The sequence below is a fragment of the Tupaia chinensis genome, unplaced genomic scaffold (genome assembly GCF_000334495.1).
Source record: "Tupaia chinensis unplaced genomic scaffold, TupChi_1.0 Scaffold000063_1, whole genome shotgun sequence".
Classification (NCBI taxonomy): Eukaryota; Metazoa; Chordata; class Mammalia; order Scandentia; family Tupaiidae; genus Tupaia; species Tupaia belangeri.
Genome location: NW_006159521.1, coordinates 8,898,410 through 8,924,658, shown reverse-complemented (window position 1 = coordinate 8,924,658; position 26,249 = coordinate 8,898,410). Strand labels below are relative to the sequence as shown.

Below are 26,249 nucleotides of genomic sequence, written 5' to 3'. Positions count from 1 at the left end.
CAAGATCATAAACAGTGGTGGCTTGAAATGGGAGATTTGTCACTAAACAGCACTCTACCATGTGAAAGTCTGAAGAGAAAAGAGTTATTTTTCTCCAACTTGAACTGTATTTGGCTGAGATTTTTCTCACCAGAGTCTGTATTTTTTTTCCATGGGCAACTGCCCCCTTGATTAATCCCATTTCCCTTAGTCCTAGTTTTTCCAAGCAGCTGAGCAAACAAAGATGCAGGCGGCCATTTTAACGTGCTTCCTCCCTGAAACCCTCAGGGATGGTCCGTCTGTTCATCCTGTTCATAAACCAATGGCCTGAATGGGCTTGGAGAGAGCAGCAAGATCTTCCTTCAGGATTAATTTTAATAGGCCACAGTCCGTCACCAGGGAACCATAGCCTTGGCAAATGGCTTTAAGTTACTATTTGCTGATAAAAAGGGAGATATGAACTGAAAGTGTGGGTCATCATTTCAAATACTTTGGATAACGAATTCAAGAATGTACTTTTCATGTGGAATGCACGCACTTTATAACCCAAACCCTTGGGTAGCTGAGGAAAACCTCTTGTTGCCATGGATCCCAGTGAAATTTAAAGAGAGGAAATGTGACATGTGGTGGAAGTATAGAACTTTAGAGCTGGAAGGAAAATGAAGAACCTATCTGTGAATTCATAAGGACTTATGGAACTTTATGCTTCTGTTTCTATTTTTTTGTTCTTGTTTCTTTTGCTAGAGGACACATGTGCTCACCAGAGAGAGACAGAAAGACAGAGAGAGGGAGAGAAGAAAGCACCCCTCATGAAGGTCACACTGAAATCCCTTATCCTTCATCTTCCCTTCTTTTGGGATTTTGGACATGCACACTATGTGCCTGGTGTGTTTCTCAAACCACTGACTCTGGGACTGAACTGCACAGTTGGATCTGGAAACTGGAATCATATGGAATCTGGCTGCTATAACTACTATATTATGGCCCATGTTACTAATTTCTGTGTGGAGAGATGATATTCCTTATATTGCCTCTTGGATTTTTTGGTCTCCCTCTTTACCAGTTTCTTTCTCTTTCCTCCTGCCTGTCTCTTTCCTTTCTTTTTTCACTCTGTTTTTTTTCATACCCCAATTCCAATTCCCTGCTTCCTACTTTATCATCTTTTTTCCTGTCACTTATCTGTTAAGCTCTGCACTCAGGGGTATGTAGGCTAGTGTGGTGAGATCGGGCTACAGACAAGTCAGGAGATCCTAGCACTTATCTTCCCACTGTAAAGTCTGAGAAAGCATTGAGGGACTGACTGAAGGAGGAGTTTTGAATAAATACACAGATGTCAACCACTATAGTTTAATACTTTCTTTTCTTTAATCACGACAGAGCACATACCAGTGCATGTGAGATTGTGTGTGGTAGGAGCACCCTCCCCAGGGTCTGGTTAGGCTGCGATGCCCTTCCTCCAAGCCCTGCCCTGATGGATCCTGTGTGCTCGCATGCATGTCCAGTGCATTTCAGGCTGCTGCGGTGGTGGTCATGTGGGACCTGGTTTCTCTTGAGCAGTGTGTTGCTGCTGCACCAGGGAGTCGCCCTATTTCAAGTTTCTCATTGGCTGTAACTATTATTTTGTTTTGTTGACAATTTAGCATGCACTAGTTCCAAATGGATGCTTCAAAGAGAAAATAATCAGGAAAGAAAATAGGGTTTTCTTTACACTTGTTTGTGACCCTTGTCCCATCCCATCCCTTTCCATCCATCCTTCTTAACCCTTCCAGACTGTGTCACTTGTTCATGGGAAAAATGTTCTCCACACCCCTTTAAAAACATAGCTGATAATGGGGCCAGAAGGTGGTGTGGTGGTTAAAGGTGCTGAACTGCCAGATGGCTAACCGTGGTTCAAGTCCCAGACCTTGTGGTTTCCTTTCTCACTTTCCCCCACCTCTCTCTCTGTCTCTCTCTGGTCAAATTGGAAAATAATAATAATAATAATAATAAATAAAGTTAAAATTAAATAATTCTTTTTTTTTTTTTTGAGAGAGGTTTTCGCTATAGGGCGCATGCGCTCGCCGAGAGACAGAAAGCGAGAAATCACCCCCCAGGGGGGATGGCCACGCCGCAATCCCTTCTCCTCCATTCTCCTCTTGGGATCTTGGGCACACATGCACATGCGCCCGGCATGAGTTTTAAGCCACCAGGTCCAGGACGCGAACCGCAGTCGACTACATGGGAGTCCAGCGACATAGCCATTATGCTAACTGCTGGTCCCTAAAATTAAATAATTCTTAAAAAAAAAAAATGCCAATACCATTAAAAATGTTTGGTGCAGGTTTTATAATCTTTCTTAAATGTCCAAGTCACAAAATATAGTCAGTCTTTCCACCCAATACCAACCAACATCAACTCCTGGTCTGTCTTCTGGCAACAAGTCTGTTGAGTAAAAAACAAACAATAGTAATAACAATAACAACAACAAAAGGAGCCAATGAGGATGTGGGGCAATTGGAACTCTCAGACATTGCAGGTGGGGTTCATAATGTATGACAGTTTGCAAACAATTTGGTAGTTTCCTATAAACATTCATTACCATATGACTGAGTAATCCCACTCCTAAGAGAAATAAAAACATATTCACACAAAAACTTATACATGAATGTTTATAGGGACTTGATTGACAATCATGAATAACTGAAAACAACCTAAATATTCTTCAACTGTTAAATGCTTATACAAACCTACACAATGGAATCCTACACCCATACAATGGGATATTCCATAGCAATAGAAAATAACAAGTTTCTGATACATAGAATGGTATGACTAAATCTCAAAACCATTAGGTTAAGTGAAAGAAGCCAAGCTCAAAATGCTACTGTACAATTCCATTTCTGTAACAGTCTGAAAAAGACAAAACTCTAGGAATAGATAATAGAGTAATAGTTGTTAGTGGTTGGTGTTGGGTGGGGACGCTGATTACATTTTATAAGGATGATTAAATCATTTTGTCACTTGATCATATTGGTCATCACAGGACTCTATGTATTTGTTAAAACTCAGACCTGGGACCCAGCAAGTGACGTAGTGGTTAAGATGTTGGACTCCCACATTGGCTGACCACAGTTCAAGTCCCGGACGTAGTGGCTTGAAAATCATGCTGAATGCATGTGCTTGTGTGCCCAAAATCCCAGAAAGAAAATGGAAAAGAAGGGATTACAGCGTGGCCATCTCCCACAGGGGGTGATGGCAAAACCTAAAAGGAAAACAAAACAAAACAAACACACAAACAAAAACTCAGATCTGTATACCAAAAGGGGTGAATTTTACTGTATCTAAATTATCTCTCAAAAAATCAGACTCAGGTCAGCTAAGTGGCATGATGATTAAAGTGAATGGATCACATATGGCCTACCGTGGACTTCGAATCTTGGACTTGGTGACTTGAAAAACACACCAGATGTGTATGTGTGTGCATATGCACCCAAAATCTCCTGGGGATGCTGTCTCATTCTCTTTCTCTGGCAAGCACACATGCTGTATATAGCAAATTAAAAGAAAAATAATTTTAAAATTGAATTTAAAGAAAAGAAATATGCAGTATTATTTTGCACGTTTTTCACTTGGAACAAATGGCATTCTACAACTTGCTTTTTTCACTTCACCTTACGCTGGTAACTATAAATCTAGCTCCTTTATTTTATTTTATTTTTGCTATAGGGCGTGTGCGCTCTCCAGAAAGAGAGAGACAGAGAGACAGAAAGCAAAAAAGCCCCCCCCAGGGGGAATGGCCATGCTACAATCCCTTCTCCTCTATTCTCCTCTCCGGATCTTGGGCACGCACGCACATGTGCTCGGCATGAGTTTAAGCCACCGGTTCCGGGACTCGAATCACAGTCAGCTACATGGGAGTCCAACAACATAGCCATTGCGCTAACTGCTGGTCCCTAGTTCCTTTATTTTAATTGATGTAGCTTTCAACTTCCACTCTTACTACAAACATGCCAATGGATGTTCTAACACGTCTCCTTTAGTACATGTACAGAATTTCTTCAGAAGGGCTATCTGTATAGAGACTGTGTGTTTTCGTGGGCACATATTCCAAATTACTAGATTTGACTGATTCCTTTCCTAAGTGTTGCTACAATTTAGTCTCCCATCTGCAATATACAACTTCCCATTTCTCCAAACAGGAAGACTTACTTTTTTTTTTTGGAGAGGTTTTTGCTATAGGGCACATGCCCTCACCAGAAAGATGACAGAGAGACAGAAAGTGAGAAAACCCCCCAGGGGGGATGGCCACACCACAATCCCTTCTCCTCCATTCTCCTCTCAGGATCTTGGGCACGCATGCACATACGCCCGGCGTGAGTTTAAGCCACTGGGTCTGGAACTCGAACCATGGTCGACTACATGGGAGTCCAGCGACATAGCCATTACGCCCATCACTGGTCCCAAGACTTAATTTTAAAAAGATTTTTGTTTTACTTTGCACATCCCTGAAGTTGATCTTTTTATATGCTTCCTGGCTTTACTGGTTTCCTCTTCTGTGAACTGTTTTAGCTTTTTTTCTGTTGACATCTTTGTTTTGCTTGTTGATTGGTAAGAACTCTTTTTCTACTTTAGATACTACCTTGATGACTATATGCATAGTAGTTTTTCCCTTTTGTACTACAGAAGTTTTTCCTTAACATAGTAAGATTTACAAATTATTTCCTATAAAGTTTGTAGTGTATGTCTTTCAAAATTGTCCCTAAACTTTTAATTATTAAAATATTCCTGGGAACCAGCAGTTAGCATAATGGCTATGTCGCTGGACTCCCATGTAGTCTACCGCGGTTCGCGTCCCGAACCTGGTGGCTAAAAACTCGCGCCAGGCGCGTGTGCGTGTGTGCCCAAGATCCCGAGAGGAGAATGGAGGAGAAGGGATTGTGGCGTGACCATCCCCCCTGGGGGGTGATTTCTCGCTTTCTGTCTCTTTGTCTGTCTCTGTCTGCCTGGCAAGCGGTGAGCGCACGTGCCCTATAGCAAAAAAAACCAAAACCAAAACCAAAACCAAAACCAAAACAAAACAAAATAACTCTCCAAAAAAAATATTCCTCAACAAATCTTTCTTTTCCTTTTTAATTTGTAACAGTTGTTAATCCACCTAGAATTAATTCTTAGGTGTATTAAAAATGTAATCCCAACAGTAATTATAATTTCCCCATGAAGACCACTAATTTTCCTAGCATTTTTTTAAATGAAAATTCATTCTTTGCTCTCTAATCTTAAATCTCAATTCTGAGAAATCCTAAGTTCTCACACAGGTGTGGTACTATTGCAGTATTCTCTATTCTGTTCCTTTGCTTATGTGTTCTGAAGATTATATGAAATGAGTCAATGTAATGAAAAAGCACAGTACATACAGTAGAGACAAGGCAAAATCTAGCTTTCCCCTTCCTCAGTCAACTCTCTAACCTAAAAGTCTGGACATAGGGCCAGCAGGTGGCATGGTGGTTAAGGTGTTGGACTCCCACATGGCTGTCCATGGTTTGAGTTTTGGACCCAAGAAAATCATGCTAGATACATGTGTGTGTGCCCAAAATCCTAGGAGGAGAATGGAGGAAAAGGGATGGTGATGTGGTCATCCCCCCAGGAAGTGACTTCTCACTTTCCCTCTCACTAACTGTCTCTCTGGCTAGCGTACGTGACCTATGACAAAAACCTAAACAAACAAAATAATCTGGATATTAGCCTAGATTTTCCTAACAGAATAGTTACAAACTGTTGTGCTCCCATTGCTGGCAATCTTTATTCTCAGTACCTCAATTGGTTCAAATCTCTGGCTACACTTTCCTTGAAATGATTTTTTGGTACTAACTCTGCATCAATCATAACTCTGCTGTCCAAGTTCCTGCCTGGGGCCCCCTGCTCTGTGGCCAAGTCTGGGCAGAGAGGGTGAGTGGGCTTCTGCATGTCGCCCTGTAACACTCCCATCTCTGTGTGCCAAGAGACCCAACAAGTGTGAAATCGAACACTTTCAATCTGTTCTACATTGGCATTGGTATTTCCCACATCAGTAATCTAAGCAAAAGAAGCAAAATTAAATTCCTTAAATAAAAAGGTTATCTGTCAGCAGTTTAGAGGAAAAAAAGCAGATTAAGCTACAGGCAGGGAGAGCATTTTGGAGACTATTGCAATATTTACTCAAGGGCATGGACAAGGGCAATGGCAGCACTCATGGGTAAACGTGAGGTGCTGAAAGCAGCAATGAGAGGAAGATTGGACAGAAAAGAAAGGAAAGCTTTGGAATATATTCAGGCTGTAGGAGTTCTTTTAAGGTTATTCATTCATTTATTTTTTTCATGAAAGAGACAGCTAGAGATAGAGGGACTGGCACCCCAACAGGATCCTCATGCCACAGCCTATGCCCAGCCTCAGTAAGACAGGATCACAGACATGAATGAGCACCCAGCATGAATATGAAGACCCTGAATCTCAGAATGTTCCTTGTGGATTCAGTTGCATTACCACTGCATCACCATCGGGCCCCAAAGCTGTAGGTTTTATGACTAGTTGGGTAGAAGGGGCAAAAAAAATTAAAAATTAAAAAGTCAGATAAAAATGCCTAGTTTCTGGCTTGGGCAACTAGAAAAGTAATGCCATTTAAAAAGTAAGAATTTTAAAAAGGAAGAGGGGATTGGGAGAGGGAAACATTAGTGTAGTTTTGGATGAGCTGGGCCTAAGAAACCTTTGGGAAATTAAGGTAGTAAGGCCTTTACCCTGACTCTGATTCTAGCTTTAGTGCAAAAACTCAAAGACCCCTGTGCTAACAAGCATGGAGAGATTGATCCATTGGAATTTACAGTAGAAGACAGTTTAGGAAGGTCATGTTAGGAAGACAGCTAAGGTCACATGTAAAAAGAAGAAAGATTAAAATGTGTTCTTAGGGGGCCAGCAGGTGGTGTGGTGGTTAAAGGCTCTGGACTCCCACATGGCTGACCGTGGTTCAAGTCCTGGACCTGGCGGCTTACTTTCTCACTTCCCCTCTCTCTCTTGCTCTGTTCCTCTCTGGTCAAATTAAAATAAATAAATAAAGCTAAATAAAATAATTCTTTAAAAAAATGTGTTCTTAGAATTTAACACTCAGGAAGGGATTCGTGGCACTGGCGTGAATGATGAAGAAATGGAGTCAGAGTTCAGACAATTATTTTAGGAAGCTCATCTCTAAAAACAAAGGAAGGTAGAAGCTAGAAGGGAACTACTGGGGGTGGGTATAATATTTCTACTGGGAGGTATAATAGACATGTTCCACACAGAGTAAAAGGACCCTCAACAGGTCTTGCTAGGTTGCAATTCTCTTTCCTCAGCCCTCTAGCTCCTCAGGGTCTTGGATACCCTCATGTGCACACCCTGGGTGTTTTCATGCTGATCTAGAGATCCAAACCTGCTGATGGCCAGATGGCTTCCAGTACTGCAGATCAGTATGCTACAGACTGAGACCAGGCTGGGCCACAATGCAATAAGTTTTGATTTATCAAGTAAATACACCTATATAACCATCTTCACAATCATGGTAGTGAACATATCCATCATTCCCTAATGTTTCCTTTAACTCCTTTGTAATCCTGTCCCCCTAGCCTCTCCTTACTACCCCATAATATCGGATAATCATCGTTCTGCAGTCACTATAGGTTAGTTTGTATTTTTTATAATATAAATTGAATAATACAGTATGTACTTTTTTTCTGGTTTCTTTCTCAATATAATTGAGGCCTATCAGAGTTTTTGCATGTATCACAGTATTTAATTATATGGATATACCACAGTTTGTTTATTCATTCGCATATTGATGGATCTTGGGTTATTCTCAGTTTTTGGCTACTAGAAATAGAGTTACTATGAACATTTATGTAGAAGTCTTTGAATGGATCTAAGACTTCCTTTCTCTTGGGTAAATACTTTGCAGAAGAATGGCTAGGTCATATGGTGTGTTTAAAAAGCTGCCAAACTGTTTTCCCAAGTGGTTGTACTATTTTGCATTCCTGTTAACAAGTCTACTAGAGTTTTTGTTGGTTTACATACTTTCTAATACTTAGTATCTAATACTGTGTTTTAATTTGCTTTTTCCACATGCCTGATGGCATGCTTGGAATCCTGGATCTAATGACTTGGCAACCATACCAGGTGTGTGTGTATGCATCTCTAAAATCCAGAGAATGGAGGAGAAAGGATTGAGGCATAGTCACCCCCCCCCCCCTTTCCCCCACCTCTTTGTATCTCTCTGCTGAGCACATGGGCCCTGTAGAAAAAAAAAGTTAAAAAAATCTAAATTCCATATTCTAGTCTACACAACCTTACAAGATCTAGCCTCAGTCTTCCACATAGGCCTTATTTTTGTTGCTATATAAACATGTTGAGCTCTTTCTTCTTTTAGGGCATTAAGATTTTCTGTTCCATCTTCTTAGGTTGTTTTCCCATTGGATGATAAAGTTTTGTTATTCACGTCTCAGTTTGTAAATTACCTTCTCAGAGAAATTAACGTCAATGAATCAACATAGTCTCCCAGTTATTCCTTATCACATTACCCTGTATTAATTCTCTATGGCGTACTTAGTACTATCTAAAAGATCATAAGCTCAAATGAAGCAGGGACTTTATCTTATTGTTATAGCTTCAAAACTTAGAATAGTGTTTTTATCTTATTGTTATAGCTTCAAAACTTAGAAAAGTGTTTTGCATGGGACCAGCAGTTGGCGTAATGGCTACGTCACTGGACTCCCATGTAGTTGACCACGGTTGAGTCCCATACCCAGTGGCTTAAGCTTATGTAGGGTGTGTGTGCGCATGTGCCCAAGATCCCGAGAAGAGAAGGGAGAAGGGATTGCAGCATGGTCATCTCCCCTGGGGGGTGATTCCTCGTTTTCTGTCTCTCTCTGTCTTTCTGGTGAGTGCACGTGCCCTATAGCAAAAACCTATTCAAAAAACAAAAAAGAAGAATCTTTTGTATATGATAGGCATTCAATAAATATCTGTGGAATGAACAAATGAATGATATATCCAAGGAAGCAAGAAGAGATGGGATCTAGAGCATAGCTTCAGGGATTAATCTTGGATAATATTCTTGTTACTAATGCTATTTAATAAACCACCCTAAACATAAGGTATGAAACAACAACAATTTTACTATGCTCCAAATTCTGTAGGACAGGAATTCAGAAGACACAGAGTGAGGATGTCTCTGTTCCACAATGCCTGAAAATTTCAGCTTGGAAGTCTTGAAGGTGGAAGTGACTTGACATTTGAGAACTGGAGTTATCCAGGGGTTCACTTACATGTTTGGTGGTTGATGCTCCCTTTTGGCTGAGACTTCAGATTGGGCTGATAGTCAAAACACCTACACAAACTCGGGCTTCTTCCTGACTTATTGGCTGAGTTCCAAGTGTAATTATGGCAAGAATATTAGACAGAAATTACATTATCTTTTATTACCTTGGTTGGAAAATCACTTTTGCAGTAGTTATAAGCATTCAAGGACAGAGAGGATTGACTTAGTTTCTTGACAGACTATTAAACTCACATAGTAAGAAGAACATGTAGCATGAGAAATGTTGCTGCCATTTTGGTCAACTTACAATGTATCATGGCCAATTTTGTGGTCACTCATGCTCTAATACTTACCACTAGTGCAAGAAAGAACTGCCCGAAAATTCTAAAGATCAATATTTATCAATTTCTTTTTTTTTCAAAGAATGATTTTATTTATTCATTAATTAATTTTTTAAAATTTGACCAGAGAGAGACAGGGAGAGAGAGAGAAAGCAAGCCACCAGTCTGGGACTCAAACTGTGGTTAGCCATGTGGGAGTGTCCAGCGTTGTAACCACCATGCCATCTGCTGGTCCCTAAACTTAACAATTTCAACTTTTATCTTCAACTTCATAAGGACGAATGGAAATCACTCCCAGGTTTTGTTTTTAATAATGCTCAAACAATGTCTTTGGCTAGCTTAGTGGCAATGGGATGCCTATAAGTCATCATGGTAGAACTTCACATAGCTCATGAAAATTTTTGTTCCTTTAATTTTTTGTTTTGAATTTTTCTTTCTTTAAAACACAGCCAAGTGGGAACCAGCAGTTAGCATAATGGCTAGTCAACCGTGGTTTGCGTCCTGGACCCGGTGGCTTAAAACTCATGCCGGGCGCGTGTGCATGCGTGCCGAAGATCCCGAGAGGAGAATGGAGAAGGGATTGTGGTGTGACCATCCCCCCTGGGGGGTGATTTCTAGCTTTCCGTCTCTCTGTCTCTGTCTGTCTGGTGAGCGCATGTGCCCTATAGCGGAAACCTCTCAAAAAAAAAAAAAAAAAAGAAAAAAAAGAAAACACACACACACACACAGCCAAGTTTATCAGTTAACTCTGAGGGCAATATTCAAGAGATTAATCCAAGAAAAAGTGGTTTAGATGTTTTAAAAATATGCATTGAAAAACAAACAAAAAAAACCTAAAAATACTTGTCTAGATTCATTTTTATAACAGATGGGCTCTCTGATGTGCAACTGGAAACCAGCAGAGATTAGCTACCGGTGGTTTGTGGGCCCAATTTTGTCTCAATTTTGTTTGCCTGCTTCAGCTGAAAACAGTAAAACCTGAGACACTTGTTTCATTGTTCATTTCTTGGTTGTTAAATTTCTCCATTTTCTCTTTTTCCTAGACACTGCTATGAAAAATTTGTGTTCTAGACACTTACCTTGTCTATTTGTATGATGAATTATAAAAGAATACTTTGCCTATTTTCATTTTAAAGTGCAAGTAGCCTGCCTTTGTTGTAGGTTGATGTCTCTTCACTTGCTATGCCTTTTAGTTACTCCTAGGAGTAGACCATTTGTACATGACTGTTAGCAGGAGTTCAGGTTTTGTGTTACCACATCTTGAAGCCTAAGCTATGTTGTGTCAAATACTCTATATCCTATAGCTAAAAAATCTCTTTACATTTATTGTAGTTAATACTTATATAAAAAGCATACGATTTGTATATACAATACAAAAGGGGTAACTCATTCAGAAAAAAGAGGAATATGAAAGAAAAGTGAAGAGAAAAATTGTGAGAGATTCTGCTGATTAGTACACAGTTGACATACATCAGGGAAGATGGAAAAGCACTGTAGTTGTGCCCAAAATAAACCAATATGCTTTGGAATAATCTAGGAAGGCTCGCGGAGGAGGTGGGACTTGAACCGAGATGTATAATTGGCAAGGGGAAAAGGGTCAGGCTTCTACCAGGCCAACGGAGAAGGGGGCACAAGTCCTGAGGCTTGCAGGGGAGTCAAGGCCTCCAGCCGGGATCCAGGGACAGGACAACATCTGACACAGGCCTCCCTCCACCACTCTGTCCCTTCCCTAGCAGCGGGGCGGTGGCTCTCTGTTCACAAATGTGTAGGCCCGGGGAGGGTCCGGGGAGGGTCCGGGGAGCACGCAACCCTTCTTCTAGAAATAGACCGAAGGCACCATGCGCCCGAAAGCGCGCCAAATTCAGGCGCCCCCGTCTTCTGCGTCACTTCCGCTCCCCCCACCCCATGGGCCCCCCTCCTGCTCGCTGTTTGTTTCCGGCGTTTCAATAAAGCTCGATTCGGCTCGAAGAAGACTCGTTCTTCCGGGAAAATGGCGTCTCCCGCTCGTGCTCCGGAGTCGCCGCCGGCAGCGGATCCAGCGCCAGCGGCGGGGCCTGCTGAGGAGGACGAGTGCCCGACGCCTCGCCAGCCTCAGCCCCCGCAGAATGTCCTCGCTGCCCCGCGGCTTCGAGCCCCAAGCTCCCGAGGACTTGGGGCAGCGGAGTCTGGTGGAGCTGCGGGAGATGTTGAGGCGCCAGGAGAGACTTTTGCGCAACGAGTAAGCTGGGGTGCTGCCGCGTCGCCGCCCGGCCCCGTCGGTTCAGGCTCCCTGGGACGCGGCCCTGCCCGCCCTCCGCGGTCTCTTCCCTGGAAGGTGACCTTGCCCGGGTCAGATTCACTTCCGTCCCGCGGGCGAGCGTCGGCTGGAGCCGCCCCGCGTCGGCTCCAGCCGCCCCCCGTGCCCGTCCGGGCCAGGATGTCCTGGTGTGTGACGGCGCGGCTGGGGAAAGGCTGCCTAGCGCTTCAGCTACTTGGAGCTCCTCGTTGGTTTATTTACCCGGCTACCGTGTGGGTTCCGTGAAAGAGAGAGCCTGTACTCTAAATCCTTCTGTCATCCTCCCACCCCAAATCATTTTGCTAATTTAATTTCTAGATCCTGTTATTAGAAGAACCATTGGGAAGAGTGGCTTATTGGGCCAAAAAAAGTTAGACTCTCATTCAACTATCAACTAATGGATTTTAGCAGAGATGCGCTGTGCTAAAAATGATTTTATTGAAAGTCTGCTTTGTTTAGAAACTTGGTGCAGGATGGTTTGACGGTATAAGAGGCTTGGGATAGTAGGAGGTAAGTTTCAGAGAGGTTTTTTTTTTTAAAGACGGGTTGTAAGAAAGTGAACTACAAAGGTAGCTAGCCTTAGGGCAGGGAGAACGTCGTGAAGGGTGGAATAACTTGACTATGTAGTTGACAGTCTATGTGGCGATCACTTACAAAAATAGGAAAATAGGGGGAGAGGAATTCATCCAATGTTGATTTTACTTAGGGCTTGCTGAGTTGAGGGAAAAGTAGGACAGATCTTTGTTTAAAAACCCAATCAGGAGAAGTGGTCGTGAGGCACACGCATATGAGACAGAGACAGAGAGAGAGAGAGAGAGAGAGAGAGGGAGGGAGGGAGGGAGGAGGGGGACTTTGTTTAAAAACCCAATCAGGAGAAGTGGTTGTGAGAAAGGCTGGGAACATAATAGTAATCTCAGCAGAGAGTTGTTAATACTGTAGTTCAAATTGTGGGGATGAATGTAGTGTCAGAATAGAGGGCCTAAGTTGTAACCTTTCTGCTACGTCTATTGTTTGTCTAAAGAAAAACGAATCAGAAAAGGAAGTTTTGACATTCACAGAAGGGACAGATAATCACTCAAAGGCTTCCTAGTAGAGACAAGATTTTGATTTATGGGACTAGGTTTTTAATCTGTATCTGTTAACTTTTTTTTTTTTTTGTATCTGTTAACTTTTTGGTCTCTGGACCCCATTATACTCTCAAAATTATTGGACATCCCCAAAAACCTCCCCCCCCCCAAAAAAATATGACAGTGTGCACAAGCAAGAGGGGAGATAGGAAGAGAGATATTTAGACACGGTCTTGACATGTTGTGATTCACTTGTCCCAGCCTCACAGCTACTGGCACACACCAGCCAGGAGCCCAACGCAGACTTCCCATGCAGCCTCAGCTACCACGTAGTGGTGCCCTCCCACGTGTGCTGCTGCAACTGGCATAAGAGTTCTTGTTTCATGTGTGTTATATCTAGTGATATTTATAGATTTATCAGAAATACAACTGAGAAGTCTTTAAAAGCAGGAATACACAAGCACATGTATCACTCCAGAGCAGTAATAGAATCATTGGTATCATATATCATACAGCCTCTGGAAAACTCCATTGTACCCATTCAAGTAAATGACAAATTATATCGTGTTATTCGGAAAATAGTTTTGATATTATAGACCTGTTTCCTCACCCACAAGGTCTTGGAGATCATACTTTCAAAAACAGCTTTTGGAATGTTTGATATTATTACATGCTTAAAATACTTTTGCTGAAATTTTAGTTAGACAAGACAGATGCATCGCCTTATTTTAGGGGGGAGTTTGGAAAATGATTGTCTTACTTGTTTCATTCCTGTTTTGAGACAGCTAGAAATCAGATTTTCTTTTTAAAGAAGTGTTTCATTTAACTTTATTTATTTATTTATTTTAATTTGACCAGCAAGGGACCGAGAGAGAGGGAGGGACTTGAACCACAGTTGGCCATGTGGGTCCAGTGCCTCTCACCATCATGCCACCTGCTGGCCCCACAAATCAGATTATTTAAAACAAAAATCAGCTCTTTAAGGATAATGCTTTGTTCTTTTTTGTTTTGTTTTTGAATATTTTTTGATATAGGGCGTGTGTGCTCTCCAGAGAGACAGAAAGACAGAAATTGAGAAATCACCTCCTAGGGATATAGCCACACCACAGTCCCTTCTCCTCCATTCTCTCAGGGTTTTGGGCACACACACATGCACACTCACCTGCTGTGAATTTTAAGCCACCAGGTCTGGTACTTGAACCGTGGTTGACAGTGTTGGAGTCCAGTGATGTAACAGGCCATCTGCTGGTCCCAGTGCTTTGCTTTTTAAATGGATCTCAAGTTTAAAAGCATGGCTTTAATATATACATATTCTTTTCTACTTGGCAGAAAATTCATTTGCAAATTGCCCGACAAAGGTAAAAAGATCTTAAACTCTATTGCCAAACTGAAAGCTGCCATTGCAGAACGTGAAGAAGTTAGAGGAAAAAGTGAACTGTTTCATCCTGTTAGTTTAGACTGTAAGCTAAGGCAAAAAGCAGTTGTCGAAGTTGATGTGGACACTGATAAGGCCAAGAATTCTGACCAGATACTTGATACTTCATCACCAGCTCCTGGCTGTTCCTCTGTAGATAACATCACATCATCTAAAACAACCTCACAAAAACAGAGACTTGTATATCCTATTCATAAAGGTGATGAAGAGACTGAAGAGGCCGAGTCCACAGTGAAGTGCCCGGCTTCCAGCAACAGAGCCAGGACACTTTCCTCTCCTGAAACTAATGAGCATCTTCTTCAGCATTGCGTTTCAAGTCAAGCAGAGGATACTTCTGGCAACTTGGATAATCTGTTAATTGACAAGTTACAAAGGATCAAAATTGCCGATCAAGGTGAACACCACTCAGAAGAAAACACAAGTGCTGAGAACTCGACAGGGCTCTGTAGTGGGACCCAGAAGAAGCCTCATTACATGGAAGTGCTAGAAATGCGAGCCAAAAACCCAGTGCCCCTTCCACATAAATTTAAAACCAATGTGTAAGTACCTTTGGAAACAGGCTGGTAGCAGGAACATGATGGTTGCTAAACTAAAAAATTGAACTTTAAGCATTTTGCTTTAAGTTCAGTGGGCTTTGTGTGAGAACTATTCATATTTAGGAATGGGATATTGTGACAACAGGGAGGCCAGCCTGGGAGGAGTGGAGGATTAATGTTGAAAAATACATCAGTTTTAAAACCAAATAATTTAAAAGTTTTTACGTAACAGATGGGGAAATACTGAACTTTAGGTCGCTTAGCCAGTGTTTCATACTAAACACAAGAGTTGGGGAAAGACTTAATTCTGAGGTTTTTTTTTTTTTCTAAATTTTGTTGTTTTTTGCCTTAGGGCACGTGTGCTCACTGGAGAGAGAGAGGAAGATAGTGAGAGAGAAAATGAGACACTCCCCCCCCCAGGGAGTATGGGCAGGCACTCCTCAATCCATTCTCCTCCTGGGATCTTGGGCACACATACCTGTATACCCAGTGTGAGTTTCAAGCCTGGGATTCAAACCCTGGTTGGTCATGTAGGAGTACAGCAATGTAACTGCTATACACCGTCTGCTGGCCCCCATTATTATGCATTCTTAAGAACCATTTTTTAGTGTATAGAGTCTTTTTTTTTGGAGAGGTTTTTGCTATAGGGTGTGTGCGCTTGCCAGACAGACAGACAGAGAGATAGAAAGCGAGAACTCACCCCCCCAGGGGGATGGCCACGCCACAATCCCCTCTCCTCCATTCTCCTCTGGGGATCTTGGGCACGCATGCATACATGCCCGGCATGAGTTTTAAGCCACTGGCTCCGGGGCGCAGTCCACTACATTGGAGTCCAGTGACATAGCCATTACACTAACTGCTGGTCCCTAGACTCTTTATAAGGAAAAGGGAGCTGGAGCTGAAGGATGTTCTCAGCAAAACACATTTGTGGGGGCCAACAGTTGGCAGGGTGCTTACGGTGCTGGATTCCCCCATGGCCAATCATAATTTGAATCCCAGATGGGACCTGATTTCTCACTTTCTCTCTCTCTCTCTCTCTCTGCCAACTGTTTGTGCCCTAAAGTAAATTAAAAAAAAAAATCTCTCTCTCTCTCTGCCAAGTGCATGTGCCCTAAAGTAAATTAAAAAAAAAAAAATAAAAGCAAATAAATAATTTTTAAAAAGCCACACTTATGTCCTCAGTGTACATAAACAGCAGGTGCCTTGGGGACACAGTGAAGTGAAGATTCTGTTCCAGGATTGAGGGTCTAGGTGAGGAGCTAAGATTTGCATACTTGGAAAAAGAAATCTATATAAAGATAACAGTTTCAGGGAGAGAGGAACTGAGAGAGGGATAAAAAGACTGAAAACAGATTCAGGCATAATGAGCAAAAACCTGCTTCTGAGTTCCTTACCATAGTTTTGTTCCTGAGCTCTCCAGACAAGTAAAAATGCTCTCTGAAGAGAAAAAGAATTATTTACTTGTAGCAACTGTAACCTTCTAATCTGGATGGGGTAACTGGCACTTACCTGTATTTATGAGGATGTTACATCAGATACAAAGGTAAACCACTAGCGTACTACCTTTTCTTGAAAAAACTGAAAACATCTAGTTAACGATAACTAAAACTTTTTCTTTTGTTGTTAAGAGTCTTTAAAGTTTAATCCTGGGCCAGCCTGTGATATGGTGGTTAAGGTGGCTGGATCCCATATGGTCGCCTGACTCCTTAGTGTTCTGAGTTCTGGACTCTGGGGCTTAAAAAACATGTTGCGTATATGTGCATGTAAGCCAAAATCCTGAAAAGAGGCAGAAATGGAGGAGAAGGGATTGTTGCAGGACCATTCCCCATGGTGAGGATGCTTTCTCATATCCCTTCCCTCTGTCTCCCCTCAGTGAGTGCATGCGCCCACTGGCAAAATTTTAAAGTTTTTAAAAAAGTTTAACCCTATCCTACCAAATTTTTTTTTTTTTTTTGCTTTGTCTCAAAACATTTTATTTCAGTTGTATAGAAACATGGTATTATGCTACATTAATCTTTATGTAGGATTAAAAAGTAACCTTTGACTTAGCGATCATCTCATTTTGTTCTTAGTGAGGTTTTTTTTTCCACTCTAGGGAGGACACTTGAGAAAACCAGACCCTTCAGGTCAATAAAAGCAAAGAATATGGTGTTTCTACTTGTGTATTATGACCACTTAAGTGGGAGAAAGAGGAAGGAAAAGGAACAGCAGTGAGGGCTACCAAGGGTTAGAGAAGTTTAAGAGAGCAGGAGTCTTCTGCGCAGTTAGAAGGGATCAGGAAAGTGTGCACACACGTGGAAATTGAGGGACTTCTGTGTATGAGCAGTGACTCCGAGGTGGAATGTGGGAGGAGATGGTGTCCTTGGGCTCCTGTCCTGTTCTTTTCTGGCCTCCCACATGCTCTTCTGGCTTCATATGTTCATTGGTTATCGGAGGCTATCCCTCATCTACCCCTAGCCCAAATCTTCCCAGAACTTGAGATGTGTATGACCGGTGGGGCTATGAAATGTGACCTCTTGGGTGTCTGGCAAGAGGGTTCGTCATGTACAGAGTGGAGCTCCCATTTTATTTCCCAAACTGACTCTTCCATAACTCCTAGTAGTGCAGCCATCACTTGGTCTTTTTGTCCCAGGTTGTCTTTGTTTTCCCTCATTTCCGTATCTGGTGAGCATGAAGACCTACGTAACACATAGTATTTCCTTGGTATTTCTTCATTTTCTGTCTTTGCAATCACAGTGAGGACTCGTCTCTCTCAGGCTATAACTGAGGCCTTGTCCTGTCTCTAGTTTTACCTGCCAGTCCATCCTCTCCACTGCTGCCAGAGAGCAATTTGTAACGTGCAAATCTGAATCTGCTGTGGAGAGTAAAACTCTTTATTGCAGTCTGGGCCCAGTCTACTTCCCAGCCTTCTCCTTGGGTGTTTTACTCCCACTGCTTGTATTTCCTGTATGCTGCAGCCACGTTGTCCCTCATTCCTATGTTGGGATACATGCTTCCTCATTTACATGGTGAGCACTTACTATTCCAGGACTGCTCAAGTTTTACTGCTCTAAAGCTTTTCTGACAACCTCCTTACCTCCCCCTAGTACTGGCCTGCCTTTGTTATGTTCCAGTGAATCACGTATAGGTGTCTGTCAGTACCTGTGATGTTATATGATACTAAAACTGTTCTCATGTTTTTTTTCCCTCTTCTGTACAATAAGCCCCTTTGCAAATGTTCAAATGAATGGATGGGAAAGTTAGTTTCAGTTTGAGTGTAAGGTTTAAGAAGGAAGGAAATGAAAAGAGCTTGTATATATGTGTTTATGTACACATATGCATACACATGCATGTGTGTATGTGCATATATGTATAGACATACATATATACAAACTTATTATCTTTTACAGCAATGATTATCAGTGAACTTACTATTACTTTTGTATAAGAATTACTCAGGCTGTGTGTGTGTGTGTGAGAGAGAGAGAGAAAAGGCTATATAAAGACAGCCAGATTGTGTAAGTTTTCCCTGCTTCAGGTTACCTTCCCAGCAGAGTGACACGTCTAGTCATGGTCAGAGGGAAGAGTCTCCTGTTTCCTCAGAGGAGCGGCGGCGCAGGGATAAGCAGCACCTTGATGACATCACGGCAGCTCGGCTTCTGCCGTGTGTGTGTGTGAGAGAGAGAGAGAAAAGGCTATATAAAGACAGCCAGATTGTGTAAGTTTTCCCTGCTTCAGGTTACCTTCCCAGCAGAGTGACACGTCTAGTCATGGTCAGAGGGAAGAGTCTCCTGTTTCCTCAGAGGAGCGGCGGCGCAGGGATAAGCAGCACCTTGATGACATCACGGCAGCTCGGCTTCTGCCACTTCCCCACCTGCCTACACAGCTGCTCTCCATAGAAGAATCTCTGGCACTTCAGAAACAGCAGAAACAGAATTATGAGGTAGTTTGAGGATGAATTTCTTGTCTGTATGTTGGATGTGGTTTATAGAAGTAAGAATTTACTTCAGATAATTCAAGGAAGCAGGGATTCAACAAGGGAGTCAACAGAAGGGATCAGTTCATGCCACTCATTCTCAGACATGTGCCACCAGTTTTTTAGAGTTGCTAGGACTATGAAAGCAGCTGAGGTGACCACAACTACCTGTAACATCAAAGTGGAACTGTGGGGAGAGTACTGCAAAAGGCCCCACCTTAAAGCCTGTGCATCTGCTTACTTCAGTTAAGATAACAGTAGCATCTCTTTTCTCACTTCCAGCCTGTAAAACCCATATGACAGCTGCTCACTGGTAGGAAGAAACCCTAAAACCTGGGAAATGTAGGCCCCAGGTTTCCAACACAGAGGTGGGCCTAGAACAGGTGCAAGAATGGTAATGTGTTTCCCACAGACAGTAGGATGCAGTGCTTAAAAGCATAATATGCAGGCCATGTGATAAGAATATCCTGCTTTTGGCAACCTAATTTTATATACCACTTTTCTCCAGAGAGCCATGTGTTTTATATTGATTTTTTGGAGGTTTTTGCTATAGGGCGCATGCACTCACCAGACAGAGAGAGAGACAGAGAGACAGAAAGCAAGAAATCACCCCCCAGGGGGGGATGGCCATGCCGCAATCCCTTTTCCTCCATTCTCCTCTTGGGATCTTGGGCACGCACGCACATGCACCCGACATGAGTTTTAAGCTACCGGGTCCAGGACTCAAACTGTGGTCGACTACATGGGAGTCCAGCGACGTAGCCATTATGCTAACTGCTGGTCCCTTATATAGAATTTTAACAGTATGTGTTGAGTTAGTAATAATTTGAGCCTCCAGGAAAAACGGCATCCTGTCTCCTCCTAGCTAACACTTATTAGTCAAGTGCTGTGCACTAATAGAAAATTAGGCTGTTAATCTGCTTTGGCATTTCATAAAAGCTCAGTTGACATAGATTGGAATTTTCAAGGCATTCCTTTTTAAATCCCATTTTTGTTCCTGTCAGTGCAGTACAGTTACTGCCTAATTATCAGTGTTTAAGTGTTTCTTAAATTGTCTCTGGAGGGACCAGCAGTTAGTGAAATGACTGTGTTGCTGGACTCCCATGTGGTCGACCACGGTTGGAGTCCTGGACCAGGTGGCTTAAACTCACGCTGGGCGTGTGTGCGTGCGTGCCCAAGATCCCGAGAGGAGAATGGAGGAGAAGGGACTGCGGCGTGGCCATACTCCCTGCAGGGTGATTTTTTGCTTTCTGTCTCTGTCTCTCCCTGTCTTTCTGGTGAACGCATGTGCCCTATAGCAAAAAACTCTCCAAAAAAAGAATGAATAAATGAATAAATAAATAAACTGTCTCTGGAGCTTAAATGTTGACCCTACCTAAGACATTTTTAGTTTGAATTAAACCCTCAGCTTGAAATTGGTTTTCTTGGCAGAGAAGTAATAGTATAAGCTCCCACGACACCTGTGTATAATGTCCATGGCCTGAGGGGAAGGACATGAAGTTCAGTGGTTTAGGAGAGGTTGAGATACAAGGGAAGAGCTGAGTCAGGAAAGAGTCCTGCCGCCCATCATCAGTTGGTGCTAAAGTCCGAGGGTGTATGTAGGCACTTTGCCAGTGCCTGAAATCTACTTGGACTTTGTGTGGTATGCCAATTCCTGTACAGCTTTATTTGGAGAGGGATGGACAATGCTTTAGCACTAATTTCTTGATTTTCATTGTGCCTTTGAAATGTAACACAAGCTTATGTGCCATCTTTTATCTAGGGGAAGAGGTTTTGGCAGTTGGAGAAATTAATACCACATTAGTGATTTTTGACATTTGCTAGGTCAAATTGCTATGTGTTTGAGAGTATGTGTATATACATACATCTATGCACATACATATACATACACATGCTTAAGATGTCAATGTTTATAACTTGTAGCTATAAGCTGATTACTCAGCTTTTTGTACAGAGGTAGGATATTTCAATACAGTGTTTATTAATGGAAGTCAGTACACCTACAGTGGGCTAGTAGCACTTATAAGCATTGCCTTATTGTATAAACAGGTGTTAGGCTTTTGTATTGCTGGAGAGATCCATTGACTGGGATGTAATACCCCTTTATTTCTGATTCTGATTAACTTCCCATTAAAAAATTGTAAGGAACTGAATGTGTGACTTTTTGTTTTGTTTTAAAGGAGATGCAAGCAAAGCTTGCAGCACAAAAATTGGCTGAAAAACTGAACATTAAAATGCAGAGTTATAATCCAGAAGGGGAGTCTTCAAGAAAATACCGAGAAGTACGGGATGAAGCTGATGATCAGTCATCTGATGATGAATTCTGAAGATGGGCGTTGGGATAATATAAATCTCTGACTGTTGAGATGTCATTGTCTTACATCAGACTTCTTAGCAAGTATCAGGATCCGTGTCAGACATTGTTGAGGAAAATAATCTTATAAAAATACACAAAGGTAGTTATAAAAACAGCCCAGTCTGTCTTTCAGGAGGTGACTCTAATGTGCTTGAAAAGTTTAATATTTGAATGTTGTGTTTAACCACGTTGTATTAAAGTTTTGCAGTATGTCGTGCATTGGTCTGATATTTTAGTATTTAGTAGAGCACATTTTTTTGCCTTTGAGCCAAATGAAAGCAGGAAATTTTGCCTTTTTCTTTCCTCATTCTTACCTCTATCAAATAGTGTTTATTACATGTCTTTCAGTGAAATACTTAGTTGTCTCAGGCACCTAACTAAAATAAATAAGAAAGACACAGTTCCCTCTAATTTTGAGAAAGAAAGGGAGCTGTATAGAGAATTGTGTGCTGTTTGTATGAAGCTATTGAGAAAATGGATGCGTAATACCTAGGAAGACATTCAGAGAAGATGCCTCACAAGCTTCCTTCTGTCTTTCCTTAGAAAGAATGTTACCTTCCTTCTGATTAGGAGTAATGAATACTTTTAATAGAAACTGGAGAGTGAAGTGTCTTTGTAGGTGGCCAGGTTTGCCTGGAATAACAGAAGGTAGAGGAAGAGTCCAAACTGACTGAGCTAGGAGAAAGGAGTGTTTCACTTGGCTTGAGTTCATTGCCCTCACAGATGATAGGTTCATGTGCAGGACATCAGTGTTTGGTAAGGAAACCTTTTTTTTAAGTTACAGTTAAACTGTTGTCTGTATATTGCTTTTTTCTCCAAAAGAGGCATATATAGGCTGCAAAAACCTCAATCTCGTGTGTGTGTGTGTGTGTATGTGTGTGTATATATATATAAATATATGTTCATGTCATATTAAAGGATTATATGATTGTCTCCAGAGAATTTAACACTTAAATTATCAAAAAATTCTTTAATATGTTGAAACCTTTAAAAGTGTTGAAAGAATAAAATACTAATTAGACCAACTTCAGATGCTAGTGGTGATGTTTTACGGGTTCTTAATTAAATTTTACTTCTCGGAAAGGGACTTGTTCATATATGAAATTAGATGGAAAATAACATTAGGTCAGATGTCCATGTGATAGGGAGGGCTGTTCTCCTTTGTATGCATTTCCAGGTGTGTGTACTGTTTTCTATTCCTCTGTATCCTCAGAAAGCACTAAAAGTCTCATTTTTAGTTTTTAAAACAGTAAATGAGTTCACAACATGAAAATGTTTTATGTTCTTTGTCTGTAGAATGATATAATACATGCTACTTTTGGAAAGTTGGATAATACAGAAGGGCTCATGTACATGTCTGGGCAGCCCCCTGACCTGCCACCCAGAGACAGCCTCCATTAACATTTGGGTGTTTGACTTTTACTCATTTTTCTACATGTAATTACACACGTATATTTTAAGAAATGTAATTGGACCATGCATTGTTTCATAGTCCATATATTAGAAATATTTCCCATATTAAGTATTTTGTATTTTAGATAGCTACAGAATATTCCATTTCCTTGGTGTATTACAACTTTTAGAATGAATTTCCTATGTTTTTCATAATATGCAAACAGTGATGTGATCACCATCTTCAAAAGGCAGTTGGCATCTGTGCGAAGTGACTTACTTCCAGACAATACCTTTACAGAACAGGAATTGTTGGGTGAAAGAGTATGTAAGTTTTAAGGATCTTGAGGTGTTACTACATTCATTGGAGAGATTGTGTCCATTTACAGTCCTAGAAGCAATAGATCAAGCCCCTAGAACTGAAAATTACTATTTGAAATCTTGGGAGATTGAATTATTACAGAAAAGGGCTGTATATAAAATTTGTATTTCTTTGATCATCTAGTAAAGTTGACTGTTTTTCATGCTTATTGGCCATTTATATTCATTCTTTTGAGAATTATTCATATTTTTTTTGTTACTTTTTTGGAGATTCTGTCCTTTTTCTTGATTTGTAAGTTTTGATTTCTTAAGAATGTCCATCCTTTGTCCTATATTGTAATTATATTTTCAGTGTGTTGGTTGCTGTTTTATAGTTTATGGCATTGTACAGTAGAAGTTTTTCTTTAGCAGTCTACCTTTGCATCATTCTTTTGAGAATTATTCATATTTTTTTTGTTACTTTTTTGGAGATTCTGTCCTTTTTCTTGATTTGTAAGTTTTGATTTCTTAAGAATGTCCATCCTTTGTCCTATATTGTAATTATATTTTCAGTGTGTTGGTTGCTGTTTTATAGTTTATGGCATTGTACAGTAGAAGTTTTTCTTTAGGAGTCTACCTTTGCATGTGTGCTTAAACACTTTTCTCACCCCAAGAATGGATAAATATTTATCTTCCACTATTTTTATTTCAGTTCAAAGGAATTTTAGTTAAAAGGAATTTTTATTTTGTTTATTTACATTAACTCATTTACACAACTTTGGGGTGAAAAAGAAACCTCAGATTTATTTGGGGATATTGTATGAGATAGGGATTTACTTTTAACTTTTGCGGAGTTTACCAATTGGATTAGTATCGAATCACCATTTCCTATCTGATTTGTAATGCAATTTTTGTAGAATATTAAATTCTTTTTTGTCTTGAGCCTATTTCTGGGCCTTGTCATTTTTCTACACTATCAATAATTATGATTTTAATTGATACTAATATTGAGTTGTTGGAAATGTCATAATACAATTTTGCATAGAAAGAAAAATATGTCATGACTTTCCCAATGACTCAGTATTTGGTAGTATAAGTCCTCTCATGTTCTTTTAAAATTTGTGAAATATATAACCTACAAATAAGTATATGAAACAGGTATAGTTTATAAAGCAATAGCTTTGTAATCACAAACCAGATTCAGAGAAAATACTATCAGTACTCCAGAATGTCCCTGAGTGTCCTTTGTTACTCCCTTTGTACCCCAAGGGCAACTACTATTCTGACTATGGTAATTCTGTTCTCTCAACCCACTGTTTTTTTTTTTTAAATTTTGTCAGTTATGTATGCAACAATATGGTTAGTTTATGTTGCCCTCTTTGGACTTCTATAAAAACGAAATCATACTGTATGTGTCTGGTGTCTTTTACTCAATGTTGCTTAAAAATCCATGTTACATGAAGGTGTAGTCTATTCATTTTCATTGCCATGTAATGTGCCATTTCATTCATACTTCCCTGATGGGCTCTTGGATATTATTTTCTTTTATTGACTATTAGATGTAAAGCTGAAATGACCATCTTTGCATGCATAAACATGTTTCTATAAGTTATATGAGGAAACTTCCAAAAATTTGTGGAGGGCCAGTTGGTTTTATGGTAGTGAAGGTGTTGAATCCCACATGGTTGACTGCACGGTTCAAGTCCTGGACCTAGGTGTGTCTGCATGTGTGCCCCAAATCCTAAGAGAATGGAGAAAAGTAATTGCAGTGTAGCTCTCACCCCTGGGGAGTGATTTCTTGCTTTCCCTCTCACTCTGTCTCTTTATAGCAAGCCCACATACCCTATAGTGAAAAAGAAAAAAAAAGACAAAACAAAAATTTGTGGAAAAAGGGAGTTAATGTAAGTTTATTTTGATGCAAAGAATTTTTGAAATCTAGGGGCCAGCAGATGGGGTAATGGTTATGTTGCTGGACTCCCACATAGTTGACCGCAATCCCGGACCCAGCAACTTAAAACTCGGGCCAGCCAGGTTCGTGTGTGTGAGTGCGCAAGATCTTGAGAGGAGAATGGAGGAGGAGGGCTTGTGGTTCTTGTGACCATCCCTCAGGGGATGATTTCTTGCTTTCTGTATCTCTGTCTCTTTGGCAAGTTTACACATCCTTTAGCAAAAACATCTAAAAAAATTTTTTTTTGTTTTTTAATATTAGCAAAAACATCTAAAAAAATTTTTTTTTGAGATCAATGCATAGTTTTTTAATAGTACATATTCTCTTTTTTTAGTTTTTTTGTTTTTTTTTTTTTTTTTTTAGTTCTTTTGCCTTAGGTATGTACACTCACTGGAGAGAGACAGTGAGAGGGAAAGTGAGAAATCAACCCCCGTAGGGGGTGACCACACCACAACCCTTTCTCTTCCCAGGATCTTGGGCATGCATGCACGTGTACTTGGTGTGATTTTGAAACTACCAGGTCTGGGACTCGAACCGTGGTCAGCCCTGTGGGAGTCCAGTGACGTAACCTCTAATCCCATCTGCTGGCCCCATCCATGAACTTTTTGAAGACCTCTTCTAGCCCTAGTACCTAGGAGTAAAGTGCTGGGCTTGTCTTTAACTCTTTCCACCATGTATTATGAAAGTTCCAGTTTGTTCACGTATAGTATTGCCAGACTTTAATTTTAGCCAATGTGATGTTTATATAGTAGAAATTGATTGTGGTTTTATTTTCTATTTTCCAAATTAGGAATAACCTCTTCATATGTTTATTGGCTACTAGGTTTCTTTTGAAAAGTGCCTGTTCAAGTCCTTTGTCTATCTCACTATTGTGTTTTGTGATCTTTTTTTTTTTTTCCTCCTTACTAATTTGTATGATATATTCTGGACAGTAGTCTTTAGTATTCAGTCAAAAGGTTTGCATTTAGTTGGTTGTATTTGTTAAAAAGTATTTGTGTCTGAATATTATTTTCCATTCTCTCATGGTGTGTGGATACACAGAATTTTCTTTTTACGAGATTTTGCTATAGGGCACATGCGCTTGCTGGAGAGACAGACAGTAAGAAATCACCCCCGAGAGGGATGGCCATGCCACAGTCCCTTCTCCATTCTTCTCTTGGGATTTTGGACACACACACATATGTCTGGCATGGGTTTTTAAGCCACTGGGTTCTGGACTCTTAACTGTGGTTGACAACGTGGGAGTCCAGGAATGCAATCACTGCCATCTGCTGGTCCTGATAAACAGAAATTCTTAATGGCAACTCTCAATCTTTAAGTGCCTTTGGCATCTTGTTTCATTTTATTTATTTATCTTACTTTTATTTTTT

At 40.8% G+C, this 26,249-nt stretch overlaps 1 protein-coding gene across 2 annotated transcripts in view; it reads left to right on the top strand.

Moving 5' to 3' along the window:
• Positions 1 to 23,353, top strand: part of LOC102472465 (myocardial zonula adherens protein) — a 163,462-nt gene extending 140,109 nt beyond the window's left edge. The window contains exons 1-4 of one of the 2 annotated variants that reach the window (XM_006141785.3): positions 11,579 to 11,833; positions 14,287 to 14,931; positions 18,646 to 18,850; positions 21,064 to 23,353. In XM_006141785.3, the coding sequence (XP_006141847.1) occupies positions 11,721 to 11,833; positions 14,287 to 14,931; positions 18,646 to 18,850; positions 21,064 to 21,210 (1,110 nt within the window). In that variant the 5' untranslated portion in view covers positions 11,579 to 11,720 and the 3' untranslated portion in view covers positions 21,211 to 23,353. Of the gene's footprint in view, positions 1 to 11,578; positions 11,834 to 14,286; positions 14,932 to 18,645; positions 18,851 to 21,063 lie in introns of those variants that run through there. The other variant, XM_006141784.3, reaches the window with a different exon arrangement.
• Positions 23,354 to 26,249: the final 2,896 nt, after the last annotated feature.